At 43.1% G+C, this 19021-nt stretch overlaps 2 protein-coding genes across 2 annotated transcripts in view; one reads left to right on the forward strand and one right to left on the reverse strand.

The window, feature by feature from the left end:
- PRDM10 (PR/SET domain 10) overlaps positions 1-19021 on the reverse strand; it is a 105252-nt gene that overhangs the window by 70967 nt on the left and 15264 nt on the right. The window lies entirely within an intron of this gene.
- LOC118013399 (SIN3-HDAC complex-associated factor-like) lies at positions 6653-8148 on the forward strand. The gene is made up of 2 exons (XM_035009305.1): positions 6653-6867; positions 7077-8148. The coding sequence occupies exons 1-2, from the start codon at positions 6659-6661 to the stop codon at positions 7531-7533; spliced, it is 666 nt and encodes a 221-aa protein (XP_034865196.1). The 5' UTR covers positions 6653-6658; the 3' UTR covers positions 7534-8148.

The raw sequence follows: 19021 nt of genomic DNA on the forward strand, positions 1-19021 counted from the left end.
CTTGTGCTCTCTCTGTCTCTCTCTCTCAAGTGAAAAAAAACAATCTTAAAAAAAAAAAAAAAAAAAAAAAAAAACAAGAGCCTCGGCTCTGGACCTGGATTTGGGTAGCAATTCTGAAATGTAACTGACCTGGCACAAAACACATGTTCTCTAAATTCCTTCCCTAGAAAATGGGGATCATACGCTTATTGAGAGAATGACATGAAATAATTCTTAGTACAATGCCTGTTATATAACAAACACTCACATATTAGCTTTTTAAAAAAGGTATTCAATCACATTGCATTTTTCTGTCAGATTGGCTCTCCATCTCAACTATAAGTTCCTACAGGCCAAGGAATGTGTGTGTTCACAAGAGTAACTCTAGATCTGGCATATGGCAGGTATTCGATAATTTGTATGGAGTGTTTAAAAAGCTATCACAGGGGTGCCTGGGTAGTTCAGTCAGTTAAAGGTCTGTCTTCGGCTCAGGTCATGATCCCAGGGTCCTGGGATTGAGATCTGCATCAGGCTCCCTGATCCACAGGGGGTCGGCTTCTCCCTCTGCCCCTCCTCCCACTCATTCTCTCAAACTCTCTCTCTCTCAAATAAATAAATAAAATCTTATTTTAAAAAAAGCTATCACAGTATGCCATGGGAAAAAAGGATACCTAATCCCAAGTGGATGCTCAGGGATGACCTCCAAGAAGAGGACACCTGAAGGAAGGTAGGAGCAAGTAAGCAGAAACAGGAAGGAAAGGGACATTTACCCCCGACTGAAATACCCTGTTCCTTATCTTTCCCAAATAAGGAAGTAGACATTACATCTGGCATAAAATACCAGTAAACTATTTAAGACAAGAATAAAGAGAAGAAAAAAGGAAATAACTACTTAGCAGTTGTGGAGCAAAACAACACAACAGTTAATCTACACATAGGAAAGTTTGCAAGTAACATTTAGCAATAAGGATGTGAAATACTGCCTAGTCACAGTTCTCAATAGTTTTAGAATACCATTAGCAAATAAAGAAAACCAAGATGTGAAAACTCTTTAATTCAGAAAGTGTCTGGAATCCAAAGCCGTGCTAAAGAATATCCACTTGGTAGTTCTTGTTCTTTAAGATATAGTTTTAAAACCTATTGAGTTTCTCTCTCTATGAAACTACTTGATGTCCCCAGTGTGACATTCTGCAATTATTTATTATTTAATAAATTGCTCAAGAAAACTCAAGTCTAAGGACCACCTGGCTGGTTCAGTCAGTAGAGAATGCGACTCTTGATCTCAGGGTGTGGGTTCAGACCCCACAATGGGTATAGAAATTACTTAAAAATAAAATCTTAAAGGGAGCCTGGGTGGCTCAGATGGTTAAGCGTCTGCCTTCGGCTCAGGTCATGATCTCAGGGTCCTGGGATCGAGTCCCGCATCGGGCTCGCTGCTCCTTCGGAGCCTGCTTCTCCCTCTGCCTCTCTCTCTCTCTCTGTCTTAATGAATAAATAAATAAAATCTTTTAAAAAAAAATCTTAAAAAAAAAATACTGGGGTGCCTGGGTGGCACAGCAGGTTAAGACTCTGACTCTTGGGGCGCCTGGGTGGCTCAGTCGTTAAGCGTCTGCCTTCGGCTTGGGTCATGATCCCAGGGTCCTGGGATCGAGCCCCGCATCTGGCTCCCTGCTCTGCGGGAAGCCTGCTTCTCCCTCTCCCGCTCCCCCTGCTTGTGTTCCCTCTCTCGCTGTGTCTCTCTCTTCCACATAAATAAATAAAACCCTTAAAAAAAAAAAAAAGACTGACTCTTGGTTTCAGCTCAGGACGTGATCTCAGGATCATGAGATGGAGCCCCACATCAGGCTCTGCACTTGTCGGGGATTCTGCTTTCTCCCTCTCCCTCTACCCCCAATCCCACTTGTTCTCTCTCTCTAAAATAAATAAATCTTTAGGGGGCACCTGGGTGGCTCAGTCGGGTAAGCAACTGCCTTCAGCTCAGGTCATGATCCTGGAGTCCTGGGATCGAGTCCCACATCGGGCTCCCTGCTCAGCAGGGAGTCTGCTTCTCCCTCTGACCCCTCCCCCTCTCATGTGCGCTCTCTCTCTCTCATTCTCGCTCTCTCAAATAAATAAAATCTTAAAATAAAATAAAATAAAATAAAATAAAATAAATAAATCTTTAAAAAAATAAAAGAACTAAATTCTAGACATGACTCCACTACTAAATAAGTCACTTTTAAAAAAGATTTTCATTTATTTATTTTGAGAGAGAGAGAGGAAGCACAAGTGGGAGAGACAGAGGAAGAGGGAAAGAGAATCCCAAGAAGACTCCACGCTGAGCTCTATCTCACAACCCTGAGATCACGACCTGAGCCGAAACCAAGAGTTGGATGCTTAACCAACTGTGCCACCCAGGCACTCCTAAATAAGTCACTTTATATCCTCTAGCATCAGTGTCCCCATTGTAAAATAAGAATGTAGAGTGGTGGGTGCCTGGGTGGCTCAGTCAGTTAAGCTTCTGTCTCTTGGTTTCGGCTCAGGTCGTGATCTTAGGGTTGTGAGATCGAACCCCTCATCCAGCTCTTATGGAGCCTGCTTGGGATTCTCTCCCTCCTTTCTCTCCCTCCCCACTCTGTCCCTCTCTGTGCTCTCACTCTCTCTCTCTCAAATAAATAAATCTTAAAAAAAAAAAAAAAGAGGGTAAAGTGGTTTCTAAAGTTTAGTCCTGCCTTCAGCTTAGAGGGAAAGCAGGAGAGAGCAGAAAAAAATCTGCAGAATCTCAGTTAAACATCCTGGCTCCCAGACTGGCTCAACTGCTCACTAGTATATAACTTTGGCCAAATCACTTATTCTCTGAGTCCCCAATATCATCATGTGGAAAATGGAGACAATAATTACCTCCTAGAGTTACTGTGAGGGTTACATGATATATGGAAAAATTCTAGGCACAAGATCTAGCACAAAGTAGTGGTCAAATATGTCAACTTTTATATTTTACAGATGAGCTATCAGAGCGTCAGAATTTTCAAAACATTTCATATTTTTTAAAACCTAGCAATTGGGGCGCCTGGGTGGCTCAGTTGGTTAAGCGACTGCCTTCGGCTCTGGTCATGATCCCGGAGTCCTGGGATCGAGTCCCACATTGGGCTCCCGGCTCGGCGGAGAGCCTGCTTCTCCCTCTGACCCTATCCCCTCTCATGCTGTTTCTCTCTCTCTCTCAAGTAAATAAATAAATAAAATCTTTAGAAATAAAATAAAATAAAATAAAACCTAGCTATTGATCAGATATAAATTCCCTGTACACAAACTTTCTTTATATTAAGGCTTATCAGATTGGCTTCCTTTTTAATTTATTTTTAACTGCACAACTCATAGATTCCTGCTGATCTTGATTTACATAAGATGGGAGGAAGAGTCCAGGAACTACCTTAATGCTGTCTAACAGGCTGGTGCTGACAGGCTCTCTAGGGATAGACGTCCTTCTACTCCTCACTGTTTTGCCTTTTCTAAGACCTGAAAGAACTGGTGAACGACAAACTACACCTTGTCTAGAAAATGGTCACCCATCTTCCCTGCTTTTACCCCTTGTGCAAAATGTTACAGACTTCATTTCTAGGAAAAGAAGGGCATGATTGCATATCTATCTTCTCTTTAAGGGCTTTATTCAATAAATATTTTTTTTAAAGATTTTATTTATCTATTTGAGAGAGAGAGAATGAGAGAGAGCACATGAGAGGGGGGAGGGTCAGAGGGAGAAGCAGACTCCCCGCCGAGCAGGGAGCCCGATGCGGGACTCCAGGATCATGACCTGAGCCGAAGGCAGCCGTCCGACCAACTGAGCCACCCAGGCGCCCTCAACAAATATTTATTAAGTACTTAGTATATGCCAGGTACTGTTCCAGGTCCTTAAAAAAAATCAGTGTATCAAAAACAAACAAACAAACAAAAAGATCCTTGCTTCCTTGAAGCTTCTAGTCTATTTTTTTCTTGAATAATGTAATATAGTTGTAAGTATGAGCTTTAGAATCAGACAAATCTGGGTTCTACTCTCTCAAACCTACCATGTGCTTAGTAGCTATGATGTTAGTAAGCCACACAGACCCCCAGTTTCCTTGTCTGAAAATCCAAATTATCTGCCCAGCATGGATGTTGTTGGAATTAACAATCTGTATTTTGTCAAGCCTATAATGCATTTTTTCCCCCCACATTTTAACATTTCTGAACTAAGGATCTATTTTACAACTGTGGTGTCCTGTGGTCGCTATCTTCAAGGTGTCACAGGACGTGGATGCCACTACCTGCTGGTGTGTGACCTTGCTCACAGCCATTTCGTAGTTCTGTCCTCGCTTCACTGAGTCGTGTGTTGTCAACACTGGACACCCTGAGTCTAACTGCCATTTTTTTTTAAAGATTTTATTTATTTATTTGACAGAGACAGAGATAGCGAGAGCAAGAACACAAGCAGCGGGAGTGGGAGAGGGAGAGCAGGCTTCCCGAGGAGAAGGGAGCCCGATGCGAGACTCGATCCCAGGACCCTGGGACCATGACCTGAACCGAAGGCAGATGCTTAACGACTGAGCCACCCAGGTGCCCTCTAACTGCCATTTTAAATGTCTTCAAAGAGATCACGCTATAATTTGGCATTAAAACTGAAAGGCATGGGAACAGCAGTTGAGCATAAATCTGATTAGGGAAGCAAATATCCATCACTGGGAAAATAACCTTAACAACCAAAGGCCTATAGGACCTGGATATGGAAGACAGTGATAGGGATGAAGCTGAAATATATACTGTCATTACTGAGATGCATGGAAAGACTAGCCTGCCACAGGTCGAGTGAAAAAACACCAGGATCTAAACTCCCAGGGGCGCCTGGGTGGCTCAGTCATTAAGCATCTGCCTTCAGCTCAGGTCATGATCCCAGGGTCCTGGGATCGAGCCCCGCATCGGGCTCCCTGCTCCGCAGGAAGCCTGCTTCTCCCTCTCCCACTCCCCCTGCTTGTGTTCCCTCTCTCACTGTATCTCTCTCTGTCAAATAAATAAAATATTAAAAAAAAGAAAAGAAAAGAAAAAGAAAAACCTCCCAGAATAGGTACTAGCGCTTGGAGGAGATTCCTAGAGACAGCAGTATGACCTCTTTTAAGAGACACTGCATCACCAACACTTTTTTTTTTTTTTAAGATTTCAATTATTTATTTGAGACAGAGAGAGAGAGCACAAGCAGTGGGGAAGGGTAAAGGCAGAGGGAAAGGCAGACTCCCTGCTGAGCGAGGAGCCCAACGTGGGGCTTGATGCCAAGACCCTGAGATCATGACCTAGGCCAAAGACCAACTGAGCCACTCAGGTGCCCCAAGAAACACTGCATTACCAACACTCCTGATGGCACAGAGATATGACAATGACTCTGAGTCAAAAGTGATTCTGAAGAGTCAGACTCTGAAAGTGATAAAATTGCGGGAATACCTTAATTGATTTCTTTCACTTACATTTTCCCTTTTATGTGTGCATAGAGTGATGTGATAAAAATCTATGTCTAAATAAATCTAAAAGAGCTCTTTCAATAAGTATATAATAAAAATTCTAAGTGGCAAAAGCACTTGTATCAGAGTTTAACTGGCAAGGCCTTTTCTTTTGTAACAATACATAAAGCAATTATGTATCTTACCGCTGACATCTCAGAGTCAATAAAACATGGTAACACTTGGGATCACCTTAGCATAATGATGAACATTCAAGAAATGGAAGCAATTTTTTTCAGGCTTTGCGAACATCAGATACATAAAAAGGTGAGTAAAAACCCTGCTCCTGCAGCACTCAAGTCTGATTGGGGAGATGGACAGCCCACTTCCCAGGTCACTCCAGGTGACACTCGCATGAGAAGAGTGACAGAGCTGGAGAGGAAGGGGAAGGAAGAAGGAAAGATAAATGCCGGCTCTCCCAGCCAGTTCACTAATCAGGTTGGCTCTACATAGGACAAGGAAGTACCCTAGTGCCCCCAGCCTCCCAAATGCCTGCCCTCCTCCTACTTCCTACAGTTCCCATCCCGCCACCTGTCCCTGCGCCATAACCCTCATCATCCACCAGCCTGGTTCCTGGCCTACAGCACTGAATGAAGCCACGCCTCTGAAACCACCAAGGATTTGAAAAGCTCTCACTTCATCACCTGCACGTAGAGGTGGAAGACAAGGCCCAGATCTGCCTTAAACGGCAGATGCGTACCCGAGATAACAGGCTTAGCTATAAATACAATTTCGCTTTAAAATGCTGTTACAGGGCGCAGGTGAGGGAGGAGGCGGCGAGGGACGCGGGTCACCTCCTGCCGCCCTCGCCCGGGCGAGCAGCTTTCCGCAGGAACTTTCCGACCCAAGTTGTTCTATTTACCAACAAACCCACCGGGGAGCGTTTCTATTTGCTGCCGTGGGGCCTCTCTCGGCCGTCACCGCGTGCCGGGGGGGGGGCGCGTTTGGGGGGCCGGAGGGCCGCGGGAGGGCTGGGGAGGCGTCTCGCTGCTTTCTGGGAAGCCGGTGCGTGCGGCGAGCACCCCCAACGCCCCGCAGTCGAGCCGTGGCCCGCACGTTAAGGGGAACCAGCCCCGACGACACCCGAAAAAACCACCATGGGGACGTTTCGGGGCTCCCCGTTGTCCTACAAAGGGAAGTGAGGACGGCAGCTGAATTACTATTGCCCAGAAGAAAAGATGTTTGGTTTTCACAAGCCAAAGATGTACCGAAGTATAGAGGGCTGCTGTATTTGCAGAGCGAAGTCCTCCAGTTCTCGATTCACTGACAGTAAACGCTATGAAAAGGACTTCCAGAGCTGTTTTGGGTTGCATGAGACCCGTTCTGGAATCATCTGTAACGCCTGTGTCCTGCTTGTGAAAAGATGGAAGAAATTGCCAGCAGGATCAAAAAAAAAAAACTGGAGGGTGCCTGGGTGGCTCAGTTGGTTAAGCAACTGCCTTCGGCTCAGGTCATGATCCTGGAGTCCCTGGATCGAGTCCCGCATCGGGCTCCCTGCTCGGCAGGGAGTCTGCTTCTCCCTCTGACCCTCCTCCCTCTCATGCTCTCTGTCTCTCATTCTCTCTGTCTCAAATAAATAAATAAAATCTTTAAAAAAAAAAAAAACTGGAATCATGTGGTAGATGCAAGGGCAGGACCCAGTCTGAAGACTACATTGAAACCAAAGAAAGTGAAAACTCTCTCTGGAAACAGGATAAAAAGCAACCAGATCAGTAAACTACAGAAGGAATTTAAACGTCACAATTCTGATGCTCACAGTACCACCTCAAGTGCCTCCCCAGCTCAATCTCCTTGTTACAGTAACCAGTCAGATGATGGTTCAGATACAGAGATGGCCTCTGGCTCTAACAGAACGCCAGTTTTTTCCTTTTTAGATCTCACATACTGGAAAAGACAGAAAATATGTTGCGGGATTATCTATAAAGGCCGTTTTGGGGAAGTCCTCATTGCCACGCATCTCTTCAAGCCTTGCTGCAACAATAAGAAAACAGCTGCTGAGAAGCTGGAGGAGCAGGGCCCAGAGCCTCTGCCCATCTCCACTCAGGAGTGGTGACTGAGGTTTAGGGAGAAGGGGAAGAAAAACGATTTAAATTTTGCAAAGAAAACAAAGCAACAAAACCCTTTTATTTTTAACTCTGATACCTGCTATTCTGCCAAAAGACAATTTCTAGAATAGTTTTGAATGGGTGGTTATTTCTCCTCCAGTTCCACAAACTCTGAAGCCAGTGTCTAGCTTACTAAAAGAAAAAAAGAAGTGTACATAATATTTAAGATGCTGAGTATTTCATAGGAAAGCTGAATGCTGCTGTAAAGTGCTCTTTAAGTCTTTTTTTTTTTTTTAATCCCCTTCTAATGAATGAAACTAGGGGAATTTCAGGGGACAGAGATGGGATTTGTTGTATGATAAACGTATGTAGTTTTAGTCTTTCTATATTGAGAAGCAGTGGTTGGGGCATTTTTTAAAGATGGCTGGCTATACTTGTTTTCCTTCATGATAATAAATTTGTCATAACTCAGTAACATGGACTTGCCCCTAGAGGTAGTTGTTAATAATTTTGCAATAATAAGGTCTTGCCAAGGTTCTGATGATTCAAACCTGTACTACTGAATATGAAGCAGGACAGACTAAGCTGTCTGGTGCAAATACCTTGAAGGAGTAATTTCTAAATACACAGAGAGGTAACTTGACTGACTGTATATGTCGCATCCTGTGTCACCTCCCTCCATATTGATATTTGATAAAGATTCTAATCTATATTGAAACTTCTAAAGCAGAATCAAAGCTCCTCTGGGGAAATGTCAGATTTTAGGATGAGCAATCCTAAATGAATAGTACCAAAGCATTACCACATGGTAGAATCACACTCTATTAAGAAGGTTAAATTATCGGGCGCCTGGGTGGCTCAGTCGTTAAGCGTCTGCCTTCAGCTCAGGTCATGATCCCAGGGTCCTGGGATCAAGTCCCACATCGGGTTCCCTCCTCGGCGGGAAGCCTGCTCTCCCTCTCCCACTCCCACTGCTTGTGTTCCTGCTCTCGCTATCTCTGTCTCTGTCAAATAAATAAATAAAATCTTTAAAAAAATAAAAAAAAGAAGGTTAAATTATCTGAAAAAAGGTGCAAGTCTTCAGGATGGCATACACAAATAAACAAAGGTTAATGCTTCTTGGGGCACATTTCTTAGAGGGCTTGCCTAGTGTGTAAATAACTGACTTTTGTTTGTGTTACATGACTGGTGACTTCATTGAAAATCTGCACAATTCAGTTTTAGCTCTGGATTACGTCAGTTGACCTTTGTGAAGGTTTTATCTGTGTAGAGTGGTTGTTTGACTTGTTTTAATCTATTAGGTTTTGGGTTTCTTTTCACTCTATTAAAGTAAAATTCTACTAAAAGAAGAGAGGTGTGTGTTAATGCTGAGTGGGTTGGTTTAGGTTTGGCTTCTTATGGTCAGGCTTTGTGAACCTTGAGATATTAGATGATAAATCCTGAACACAGCTCTTCAGTTCTAAAATCTTCATTTGAAAGCCTTTTACTTGAACCCAAACAAAAGTACTCTCATTGCCTCTTTTCTAAACATTCAGGAAGAACATATCACCAGTTCAGACTTTTCATAATAAGGGAGGATCATTTGCCTACCTTACAGTAACATGACTCAGTGCTTATTTTTAAAACTGGATTTTTAAAATTGGATAGCATAAATAACAAGGAGTGAGCCACTTTCTATGGGCACCCTATAGTTTTATAGTTCTTAATCTAAACTTAAAATTTTATATTTCTTATGGCACAAACTACAAGCCACCATATGCACAGACTACGCAGTGAGTTGGGTTGGCTCTCCCACAGCCTTTGAGGTGTATTCCAAGAGTCCCAGCCATTACCATCTTCCTCCCGTTATTTTGAAATGGTTTTTTTGGGTTTTTTTTTTTTTTTGTACATTTTGGCTACAGTATTGGTGGTAGAATATACTATAATATGGATCATCTCTACTTCTGTATTTATTTATTTATTACTAGACCTCAACCACAGTCTTCTTTTTCCCCTTCCACCTCTTTGCCTGTAGGATGTATTGTATGTAGTCATGCACTTTGTATTAATATATTAGAAATCTACAAATCTGTTTTGTACTTTTTATACTGTTGGATACTTATAATCAAAACTTTTACTTAGGGTATTGAATAAATTTAGTCTTACTAGAAAATAAAAAAAAAATAAAATGCTGTTATAGGGGCACCTGGGTGGCTCAGCTGGTTAAGTGCCTGCCTTTGGCTCAGGTCATGATCCCAGAAGCCCCATGTCTGGCTCCCCACTCAGCAAGAGAGTCTGCTTCTCCATTTCCCTCTGCCCCTCACCCCACTCGTGCTCTCTCTCTCTCAAATAAATAAAATCTTAAAAACAAAAAAAGATTATAGGGAATCCAATTCTATGACATGGAATAACAGAATTTCTGAACAAGAAGAGAAATTCCAGGCCCATGGTTCTCAAATATGTGTGGAAGACAGCCCCGGAAATCAACGTTCTTTGCTGAGTACCATTAAATATTAATATATTTGTTAATATCACAGAATAACAATAGCTGATATTTGTAAAGTACTTACTACCTGCTAGACACGTTCTAAGTACTTCAACATACACTGATTCATTTCATCCTCACAACAACCTATGAAGTAGGGACATTATTACCTCCACTATACAGGTGAGGGCTGAGAAAGAGAGAGGTTAGATGACTTGTCCGGGGAACTGAGCTAGTAAGAGCTGGTAAGTAAGGAGCACAGCTGCAATCCGAGCCTGAGCAATCTGGCTGCTGAGTCCACTTATCCGGCCGCCATTCCACACTGCTTCTCGTCCTGTAAACTAAAAACGCTTCCCCTGTGTTAGGATTCCAGCACAAACAACTCCATTATATGAGCTATATAAAAATCACATCCAACCTCACTTTATAATTTTTTCAAAAACTATCAAACTAAGCAGGACTAGATGTTCCCAAGTTTTCCAACTTTTTCTTTTCTTTTCTTTTCTTTTTTGGCCACTGTTCCGTCGCCGCCTCCTAGCGCTGGCTAAGATGACTGGCAGCAATAGCAACAAAAGGTTAATAAAATTTCAGGTGGTAAAAACTCAAAAGTAAGAAAATTCTTTTTGTTTTTTAAAGATTTTATTTATTTATTTGACAGAGAGAGACACAGCGAGAAAGGGAACACAGGTAGGGGGAGTGGGAGAGGGAGAAGCAGGCTTCCCGTGGAGCAGGGAGCCCAATGCAGGGCTCCATCCCAGGACCCTGGGATCATGACCTGAGCTGAAGACAGACGCTTAACGACTGAGCCACCCAGGCGCCTCCCAAAAGTAAGAAAATTCTATCCTTTATTTTTATCTAAATGAAAGGACACCTTGGTGCAGTTGTAGAACACTATTTTTTGGGGGGGGAAGGACAGTTTGAGAACCACTCATCTGGAGCAACTTCTATTTTATATAGGACAAACTCACAAACCAGAGAGAGAAAGCAAATCACTTCAAGTCACACAGCAAATAAAGACAGCACAAAAGTCAGAGCCTGAGACTTTTCAGTGCTCTCACCCCTCCACCACACTGGGCTGACAGTGGAAAGGATTTAGATGATGCTTTAAGCAGAGATTTCTTTTTTTTTCTTTCTTTTTCTTTTTTTTTTTTTTTTAAGCAGAGATTTCTTACATTGCCTAAACCTGTTTGTCTTAGCTCTCCTTTTTGTCTTTAAGCTTATTGTCCTTGACTTCCCAGCTAAACCATCCCAGTAAAGATGAGTACAAGACAGAAAGCAATTTAGGCATGGATTACACTCCAAACACTAAGAATTTAAATTGGTGGATAATGCTTTGTGTATTTCCTTTAAAGTTATGTTACACACTATATTTTGATTCCCTGGATAATAAAAAAGTTTATTTACTAATAATTTAATCGAAATAAAATAAATTTAGCTGAAATAAAAACTTAAGGAACCATCTGTTACAATGTCAGAGGTCAGTGATTAAACAAAGCTAGAAAACAAAACTAAATGTATTAAGGAAAATCGGTTACCTTTTTATATAATAACTTCATCAAACTGCTTTCAGTTCTATATAAACTATATAATTCAATTCTACATATCATTTCAGTTCTGAATCTATAATTAAGATTAAATGATTTGGGGGCACCTGGGTGACTCGGTTGGTTGAGCGTCTGCCTTCGGCTCGGGTCATGATCCCGGGGCCCTGGGATCTAGCCCCACTTCGGGCTCCCTGCCCAGCGGGGAGCCTGCTTCTCCCTCTGCCCCTTACCCCGCTTGTGCTCTCTCACTCTCTCTCAAATAAATAAATAAAATTAAATTTAAAAGATTTAAAAAAGATGATTTCTTTTTAATCATGGTACTTGTAAAAATACAGATTTATTTATTTTTTGTTTTTTTTTGTTTTTTAAAGATTTTATTTATTTATTTGAGACAGAGAGAATGAGAGACAGAGAGCATGAGAGGGAGGAGGGTCAGAGGGAGAAGCAGACTCCCTGCTGAGCAGGGAGCCCGATGCGGGACTCGATGCGGGACTCGATGCGGGACTCGATCCCGGGACTCCAGGATCATGACCTGAGCCGAAGGCAGTCGCTTAACCAATTGAGCCACCCAGGCGCCCCTAAAAATACAGATTTAAAGAGTATAAGATAAAAGGTAAATAAAGACTCCTGTGAATATACAAGACAATGAAAAAGGACTTTGGCTGCCTCCATTTTGACCTTAAACTTCCTAGTTGGGTTCTTCTTTCCAGCAGGTCTCTCGGAGCAGGCAGAAGACCCTGCGGGCAAAACTACCCCCTCAAGCAATAAGGACTGCCCTGAGCCAGCAAGACCCCACGGGACTGACCCCAAGGCAATGAATGGCCTGACCTTCACTGCCCACCCGTACTTACCCACCCACCTTTGCCCCACATTTTCCTTATACAAACCTGAACTATTTTCAGCACTTTGGAGACAGTCTTTGAGATGCTAGTCTTCCGTCTTCCCTGTGCTGACCTCACTGAAATAAATTCCTTTCTTGTTTCCACACCACTTGCTTCTCTGCCTTTGGATTTTGTCAGCGGCCTGCAGTGCTGTTTGGGACCCCCACAGCCAGGTGCTCTTACACCCCTCTGCACAGGCTACCATGAGACTTCGGGATAAACATTTAGAGCTTGGTGGGACAAGCATTTTTTATGTTTAACTTGACCTTGAACTACAACACACCTCTGCCCTTGAGCTAGGGAGCTGCATTCAGAGCAGGGAAGTAGATCAGGGCCCATAAACTGGAGCCATACCTGTGGGTCCCAATCCTGGTTCCGCCCTTCACTAACGGTTGACCTTGTACAAATTACCTAATCTCTCTGTGGCTCAATGTCATCCGGTGTAACATGGAAACAGAAATAGGATCTACTTCATAGAGGTATAAAGAGAATTAAGTGAGTTAGTATTTGCAAAATGCCTAGAACACTAGAATATGGTAAACACTTTAAAAGTTAAATAAAAGAAATAATAATTCAGGTGAATTTTGAGCCATAAATTAAAAAGGTTACAGCAAGAAGAAATTAACTAGGGGAAAGAGAAAAGGGAATAAGAAAGGCCAGAAAAAAAGAAAAGAGGAAAGCAACGAGGAAACAGAAGATCAGAGTATTCCAGAAGAGAACAATAAGACTGGGAGGAAAGGAGGCAGGAGGACAAAGTGGAGGTGAAGAGAAATTTAAGAAAGAAATAACTAAACAACAAAGTAGGCAGGGGAGTGGGGCAGAGAAGGGAGAGAAAAAAGTCAAGGAGAAAAAAAGAATCTGATTGTTCTGAGGTAACAGGATAAGAATTAGAAGTGAAAGGAGAACATGAGATTATTCCCCTGATAAAGATTTCCTGAGGTAGTTACAATCGGGGTTGGGGAAAGAGACACCTGGTAAGCTCCCACCACTCTCAGACTACTAAGGACAGTGACCTTTTGAGAACAAATGGGATCCTGATAAGGTGCCCGGAACACTGCTAAAAAATGCCATACACACCATCAACAGATGAAAAGATAAACACAATCTGGTCAACACAGAGAATGAAATATTACTCAGCTTTAAAAAGGAAGGATAAAAAAAAAGAAATAAAAATTTAAAAAAAATAATAAATTTTAAAAACAAACAAAAAGGAAGGAAATTCTGACAGATGCTATAAGGTGGATGAACCTTAACAACATGATGCTAAGTGAAATAAGCCAGGCACAACAGGACACATATTGTAGGCCTCCGCTTATGAGGTCCCTAGAGTAATCCTACGCATAGACACAGAAAGCAGAACAGAGGTTCCCAGGGCCTGGGCAAGTTATTGTTTAATGGGTAAAGAATCTGTTTGGAATGATGAAAAAGTTCTGAAAGTCAATAATGGTGACGGTTGCACAACACTGGGAATGTACTTATTGTCACTGAATGGTACGCTTAAAAATGGTTAAACGGGGGGCGCCTGGGTGGCTCAGTCGTTAAGCGTCTGCCTTCGGCTCAGGTCATGATCCCAGGGTCCTGGGATCGAGTCCCACATCGGGCTCCCTGCTCAGCCGGGAGCCTGCTTCTCCCTCTCCCACTCCCCCTGCTTGTGTTCCCTCTCTCGCTGTGTCTCTCTCTGTCAAATAAATAAATAAAATCTTAAAAAAAAAAAAAAATGGTTAAACGGTAGCTTCTGTTTTATGTATATTTTACCACAAAAACAAATAAAAATAAAAATATGCCATAGATGACTGCAGTAGAAATGCAGTCTCCGCCAGGGTGGACATGGGACTTGGCTGGTGCCCTTTTCCATCCAGACCATGAAGAAACCCCATGGTCACTCAGCGCCCCTACTCCTCCCATTCAGCAATGAACCCTGCCCTCCACGGGCCGGCCTCTGCCCAGCCTGATTGAACCTGCACTCCTGCGGTCACCACTGCAATCCCTCCCAGCTCAGGTCACAGGGGCTGACCTCCGACTCACCCCTTTCCGGAATTCCTGACGGCCAATCCGCCATTCTTTTCTCGAAGCAGGGCGGCTACCACATACAGCACCTCCAAAGTGCCTGGCACACCACAGGTGAACAATAAATAGCAGCGATTGCTCTTTTCTCTTTGCAAGATTTTATTATTTATTTATTTGAGATTTGATAGAGAGTGAGCCCAGGAGCAGGGGAAGAGGCAGAGGGAGAGGGAGAAGCAGACTCCCCGCTGGGAGGGAGCCCAATGAGACCTGGGGCTCAGGGCTTGATCCCCGTAATGAGGGAGCAAAAGGCATGCAGAGGACAAAGCACAGGCTGACACCCCGCAACCTCTCCGCCCTTCCCCCCACTCCTGGGTGGGATATGTGACATTCCTCCAGGAAACTTCTATCTATCTTAATGTTAGTGCTTTGCTAGAGGGAAAAACAACCTTAGCTTGATAATAGCCAGGCTTCCAGTATCCTGAGGGCCTTCTTAGCATATGAAAGTCCCTTTGGACCCCTCCTTTTGTCCTTCCCGCCCCAATCCCATAGTATATAATCAGCCATTCCTCACAACCCCAGTGCAGCTCCTCTTTCTGCCCCTGGATTCTGTCCCCATGCTTTAATAAAATCACCTTTCTTTTTTTTTTTTTTTTTAAGATTTTATTTATTTATTTGAGAGAGAGCACATGAGAGGGGGGAGGGTCAGAGGGAGAAGCAGACTCCCTGCCGAGCAGGGAGCCCGATGCGGGACTCGATCCAGGGACTCCAGGATTATGACCTGAGCCAAAGGCAGTCGCTTAACCAACTGAGCCACCTAGGCGCCCTAAAATCACCTTTCTGCACCAAAAACATCTTAAGAATTTTTTCTAGGCCGTCAGCTCCTGACCTCACCACCATTCCAAAACTACATCCCCAGGACCCTGAGCCTAAGGCAGACACTTAACTGAGCCACCCAGGCGTCCCTTATTGTCAATGTCCAGTCAAACCTCAGTCTCATTCTTCCCACTTCTTTGGTACAAATACCTCCCCAACATGAGGGGCCTCCAAAACTCCTTTTGGCGGGGGGAGCGGGGTGGCCAAGTGAGAGGGTACAAAGGAAGACCCTTGTCCAGTTCACTTTCCTGTAGGCCCAGTCAGAACAGGCCACTCTGTGGATCTATTTCAACTGCTCCTTTTTTCCCTACCTCCTAGTTTCCTAGCTCACAAACATCCAGGCTCTGGTTCTGGATTTATTTCTTGGATCGCTGACTCTTGACCTTATTCATCTTGGGTTTTACACCATACACCGTACTTTTTAATGCAGGGCTTGCAAAACACCCTATCCCACCAGCCACAGGAGCATCTACCGTTAACCACAGCCCTCTGGCTCTGGCACTGTGCCCCTGGGGCGTGGCCGAGGGATGATGATGTGCACAGGGCCAGTCACGGGGATAGGATATGTGGAGAGCTAACACGTGTCGAGTGCCTTCCCCGTGCTAGTCACTGGTCTAAGCAAGTAACACCAATTTGTTCATTAATTTAAGGTCAGAACAACCCAATGAAGTTGTTTAAAACCTGTATCTTTGGGGCACCTGGGTGGCTCAGTCGGTTAAGCTCTGACTCTCAATTTCAGCTCAGGTCATGATCTCAGAGTTGTGAGATCTTGCCCCGTGTTAGGCTCTGCACCCAACGTGGAGCCTGCTTGAGATTCTCCCTCTCCCTCTGCCCCTGCCCCCACTCACAAGCGCGCTCTCTCTCTCAACATAAATAAACACAATCTTTAAAACCTGTATCCTCACAATTCAGAAAACAATAGTACAGAATCATAAAGGACTGCTCTGAACAGCTGCTGACCCCTGCATGACTAAGTGGTAATACTAAATTGGAAAGCTACAAAATTAGGCCAAGTGAAATGAAAATAAAGGGCTTCTATTACTCTCACTCATTTGGAATGGCAAGGAGAAATTTTACATTTAACTGATTTCTGGACAAAACAGTTTTAGAACTCAGAAGAAAGGACAAAAAGCTACTGGTCTCAGCTCTTAAAGATGAACAGGAAGTGGTAGCGGAAGTAGCAATGGACGAATAACAAAATTCTAGAAATTTCAGCGCAAATTCCCCATTCTTGCTGAAAAGAGGAAGCCTAAATAATCTGTCACATGAGTTTCTCAATTTTAAAAATTCACAACAAATTGCTAACAGTGAGAAAAACTGGAAATGAGACATTTAAATAACAATACTATAACACCTTGTCTAGCAAGGTGTTCCAAATGCCCTGACAGGTACTGTTGATTTGCTCTTCATCTCAACTCAGATGAGCTCCATTTCACAGAGCAGTAAATGATGGAGAGAGAGCTCACGTAACCCGCCCAGTTGTGGGTCTGCCCAGCCTGAACTCCCTCCATTTACCAACCCAGGGCCCCATCCTATTGCACCCCTCTGCCCCCAGGCTAAGGAGCTACTGGAAACCAGTGAGTGAGGGTGGAGTCATAGGATGAAAATATATTTTTAATTCCACACGGAAGTAAAATAAACACAATTTTAATTAGGGAAAATATGCCTAAGGAACTAAAGGTTTCTGAGAGCCCGATGAACAATGAAATGTTCAAGATTACAGAAAAATTCCCCCAGATAAAAAATTATTTGTTTTATTGGTTGATTGATTGATTTTAAGTAGGATTCATGCCCAACATGGGGCTTGAACTCACGACTCTGAGATCAAGAGTCGCATGCCCTACTGACTGAGCCGGCCAGGCAACTCTCCAGATAAAATTTTATGCCATTGGAAAAAAACTTCAGAAAAAACTTTAGAAACTGGGTAAGTGAGCAGACGATGGTAGAAAAATTTCAGAATAAGCAGCACTTTTAATATTAGGGGACTGATGTGTTACAGACTAAAAACTATTGCAGAATACATCCTAAAGAAATTCTCCTAATTCATTGCTGGCCATCATCAAAGACAATATTGTGTAACCAGAAGAGCACTGAACTAAGGTTAAAAAAAAAGAAATAGAAAAGAGGATGACAAAAACAAGCAAGGAAAGGCTCAAGCAGATCTGAATTGGTCCCCTTGGCCTTCTTTTCTCACTCCATTTATATGTCCCTTTGCCCTTCTACTCCCCATACAGAAATCTTCCCACCAGGCACCAAGTCCTCCTCCTTCCTCAAAGAAAAGAAAAATCTAGGCTAAGAGTCTTGTTGGGGGTCTCAGCCAGCCAATTCTACATTAAAATCCTTGAGAGTTCAAAAGGAACCACCACTCAGTGTGAGTTCTAAAGAATGATAAACCTTGATGTTTGCCTTTTCCTTTTTACAAAGAAAGCTGGTTGGCTGGTAAAATCTGAAGGCAATTTCAAAGAGAATCTGTCAGGAGTCCTCTATTCTCCTCTCACAAGATTTTAGGTGCAAACCTCAAAGCAGCAGAGTGTATCACAGGCCTATGGAAAAGAGCACAAATCATGAGCATCCGACTCGAGGGATGGTCACAGAGCAATGTGGTGGATCAAAGCATGGAACACCACCAGTGCCTGAAAGCCTCATAGCGTCCTCTCCCACAGGGAACCACCATCTTCCTCCACGATCCACCTATCCTCTGGCAGGCTGCAGATGGGCAGGGCACTCAGTCCCATGGAGCTGACTACGGGCTGGTCTGCAGATTGCGTCTGCTCCTAGGTCTGACCTTCCAGAAGTTGCAACAGAGACTCTGAGGTGTTTCCTAGGGAGCTTCCTCTTTGGTGGGCCCTGAATTCCAGTTTTTGTCTCCCCAACAATGTGAGACTACCAAAATCCCTACTCTTCTATTCAGTTACTTTTCGCTCGTTACCCTCTTGACCAGCAGTTTAGCAGCAAATGCCTCAAGAGGAAAACCAGGGCTAATCCCAGGCTCACCTCTCTGTGTCTTCTTTGTCTCTGGGATGTTGGCCCTCCTGTTCTGACTGCCTTTGTAGTCCTTCAACTCGGATCTCTATCTCTTCAGTCCCAAGAGATTGCCTAAAGTTCTGCAGGCTTCTCTGCCTCTCAGACCTCTCAATTTTTGTTTAGGCCCTGGTAAGGAAAGCAGGTCTGACATGATGAGGTGCGAGGTGCTCTGCTAAGTCAAAGACGCTAATCACAAAGGACCGCTTATCAAATGATTTCACTTATATGAAATCTGCAGAATAGCACAAGAATAGAGACAGGAAGCAGAATAGAGATGGGAAATTAAGACAAGAGGTGTGGAGTTTCTTCTGAGGGTTATGAAAATATTCTAGAACTGACTGTGGTGACTGTTGCAGAACTATAAAATACACTAAAGCTCTTTAAATAAGTGACTTGTATGGTATATGAATGATACCTCAATAAAGCCATTTTTTAAAAAAGAAAAAAATGGACATTTAAGTCAATGCAGAACATCTAGGAAGCAGTTTGGCAATAAACATCAAGAACTTTTACATGTGTGTATATGTATAATATTTATACATTCATATATTTATTTTTAACTTATTTATATTTATATACATATATGTGTATATATATATATATTTTATAGCTTGAGAAAGTTCCAGACTCAAGAGGCATTGAGGAATGCTCAGGGCCTAGTAACTGAGAGAGAAAAGTCTCAAACAGGATGAGCCTGTAAAAG

This window comes from Mirounga leonina, unplaced genomic scaffold, assembly GCF_011800145.1.
Source record: "Mirounga leonina isolate KUSES-001 unplaced genomic scaffold, KU_Mleo_1.0 Mir_153, whole genome shotgun sequence".
Taxonomy (NCBI): domain Eukaryota; kingdom Metazoa; phylum Chordata; class Mammalia; order Carnivora; family Phocidae; genus Mirounga; species Mirounga leonina.